The following is a 1567-nucleotide window of genomic DNA, read 5'->3' as shown; positions in this document are numbered from 1 at the left end:
CAATCAATCAACCGACCTACCAGCCAACCGATCATCCAACCAACCAGCCAACCAACCAACCAGCCAACCAGCCAACCAACCAACCAACCAGCCAACCAACCAACCAACCAACCAACCAACCAACCAGATAGTTCTCCTCCATCACAGACAAATCATCTATCTCTGGGTTAACGGCAACTCCCCTAAGATGGCCAGCGTATGTTGATGACAATGTCAAAGCCACCATTCTTAAAAATTCCGTTGGTTTGTTGTTGTTGTTGTTGATGTTGTTGCTGTTGTTGTTGTGATCACGTGACGACGACGAAGACGATGTTGATAATGATGATGGTGACGCGGGAAATAGGGACGACGATGGTGATGAAGATGGTGGGAATAAATTTGAAAACGCCTGAGCGGGATTATAAAATGATGACGACGACGATGAAAATGATGATGACGACGATGAGGATGATGATGATTGAAGATAGAAAGATGAAATTAATTTCTGTTCTTCAGCTCTCCGAATTTCCTCAAGGTCTTTAGACTTTTTCTGCTGGGTGTATCTGCCCGTCTTTATTGCTGATGATGATGATGACGATGATGATGACGATGATGATGATGATGGTGAGGATGAGGATGATGAGGATGAGGGTGATGAGGATTTGATGATGATGATGATGATGACGATGATGAAAATAATAAAAAAAAATAATAATAACAACAATTGACATCATGAGCATTATTTTCCTCAGTAATATCATCACATCTAAGTGATCGTTAAATACACCCATAACATCATAATTACCGACAACCCCATCATGTTAGCCCCATCATGGTCACACCATCATTGACGACCGGGGCCAGATTCAGAAGGGGACTGCCATGGGGCTTAGGTTAGAGTTAGAAAGACTTCCACGATAAAAAAATTTTTCCCTCTCAAAAGATATTTAACCTCAGTGACAACGTACCTTCCTTCGACATACCGACTGCAAGGCACTTCTTGTAGCGACAAGCGCCACACAAGCCGCGTTTCTCGGCCGTCATCTGACACTTACCACCGTTGATACATCTGTACGATGCTAATGATGTTGCTTGTGCTGATGATGATGACGATGATGATGATGATGATGATGCAGATGTTGACGACGATGATGATGATGGGGTGGTGGCTTTTCTCTGTAAGCAACGCCGGAAAAACCCCTGAGGAAGAATAAAATGATGAAGATGATGGTGGTGGTGATGATGATGGGGATGATGACGATGGTGATGATGACTGACATCTCGGAAAATACTGATCAGAATTAGAACGACTTTTTTTCGGCAAAGAAGGTATAATGGAAAAAAGGTAGAATGACGAGACGAACATTTTGAGGGGCGGCGCTTCGAAATCCGTCAAGGTTGAAATTTGCCAAAAATTCGGCTAAATTTTTTTTCAGCTTACGGCATTTATCAATTTCTACTGCCATCTTTGCAATAAAATGAAAACAATTTAAAAAGTCAAAATGAAGTATAGTCTGCAACTAGTAACATTAATTTAATATTCAGACATTCGGATTAATGTTTACCGACACACACTTTCGCATTTAAA

General features: G+C 41.5%; 1 protein-coding gene across 1 annotated transcript in view; it reads right to left on the bottom strand.

Annotated features, from left to right (window-relative positions):
* Positions 1-957: 957 nt before the first annotated feature.
* Positions 958-1567, bottom strand: part of HELRODRAFT_127391 (hypothetical protein) — a gene marked incomplete at both ends in the record, with an annotated part of 1523 nt that continues 913 nt past the window's right edge. The window contains 2 exons of the mRNA XM_009018765.1: positions 958-1076; positions 1167-1179. Of these exons, the coding sequence (XP_009017013.1) occupies positions 958-1076; positions 1167-1179 (132 nt within the window). The remainder of the gene's footprint in view (positions 1077-1166; positions 1180-1567) is intronic.

Source organism: Helobdella robusta (assembly GCF_000326865.2).
Source record: "Helobdella robusta unplaced genomic scaffold HELROscaffold_22, whole genome shotgun sequence".
Lineage (NCBI taxonomy): Eukaryota > Metazoa > Annelida > Clitellata > Rhynchobdellida > Glossiphoniidae > Helobdella > Helobdella robusta.
Note: the sequence above shows the minus strand (reverse complement) of the source record. Positions and strands in the feature narration are given on the sequence as shown.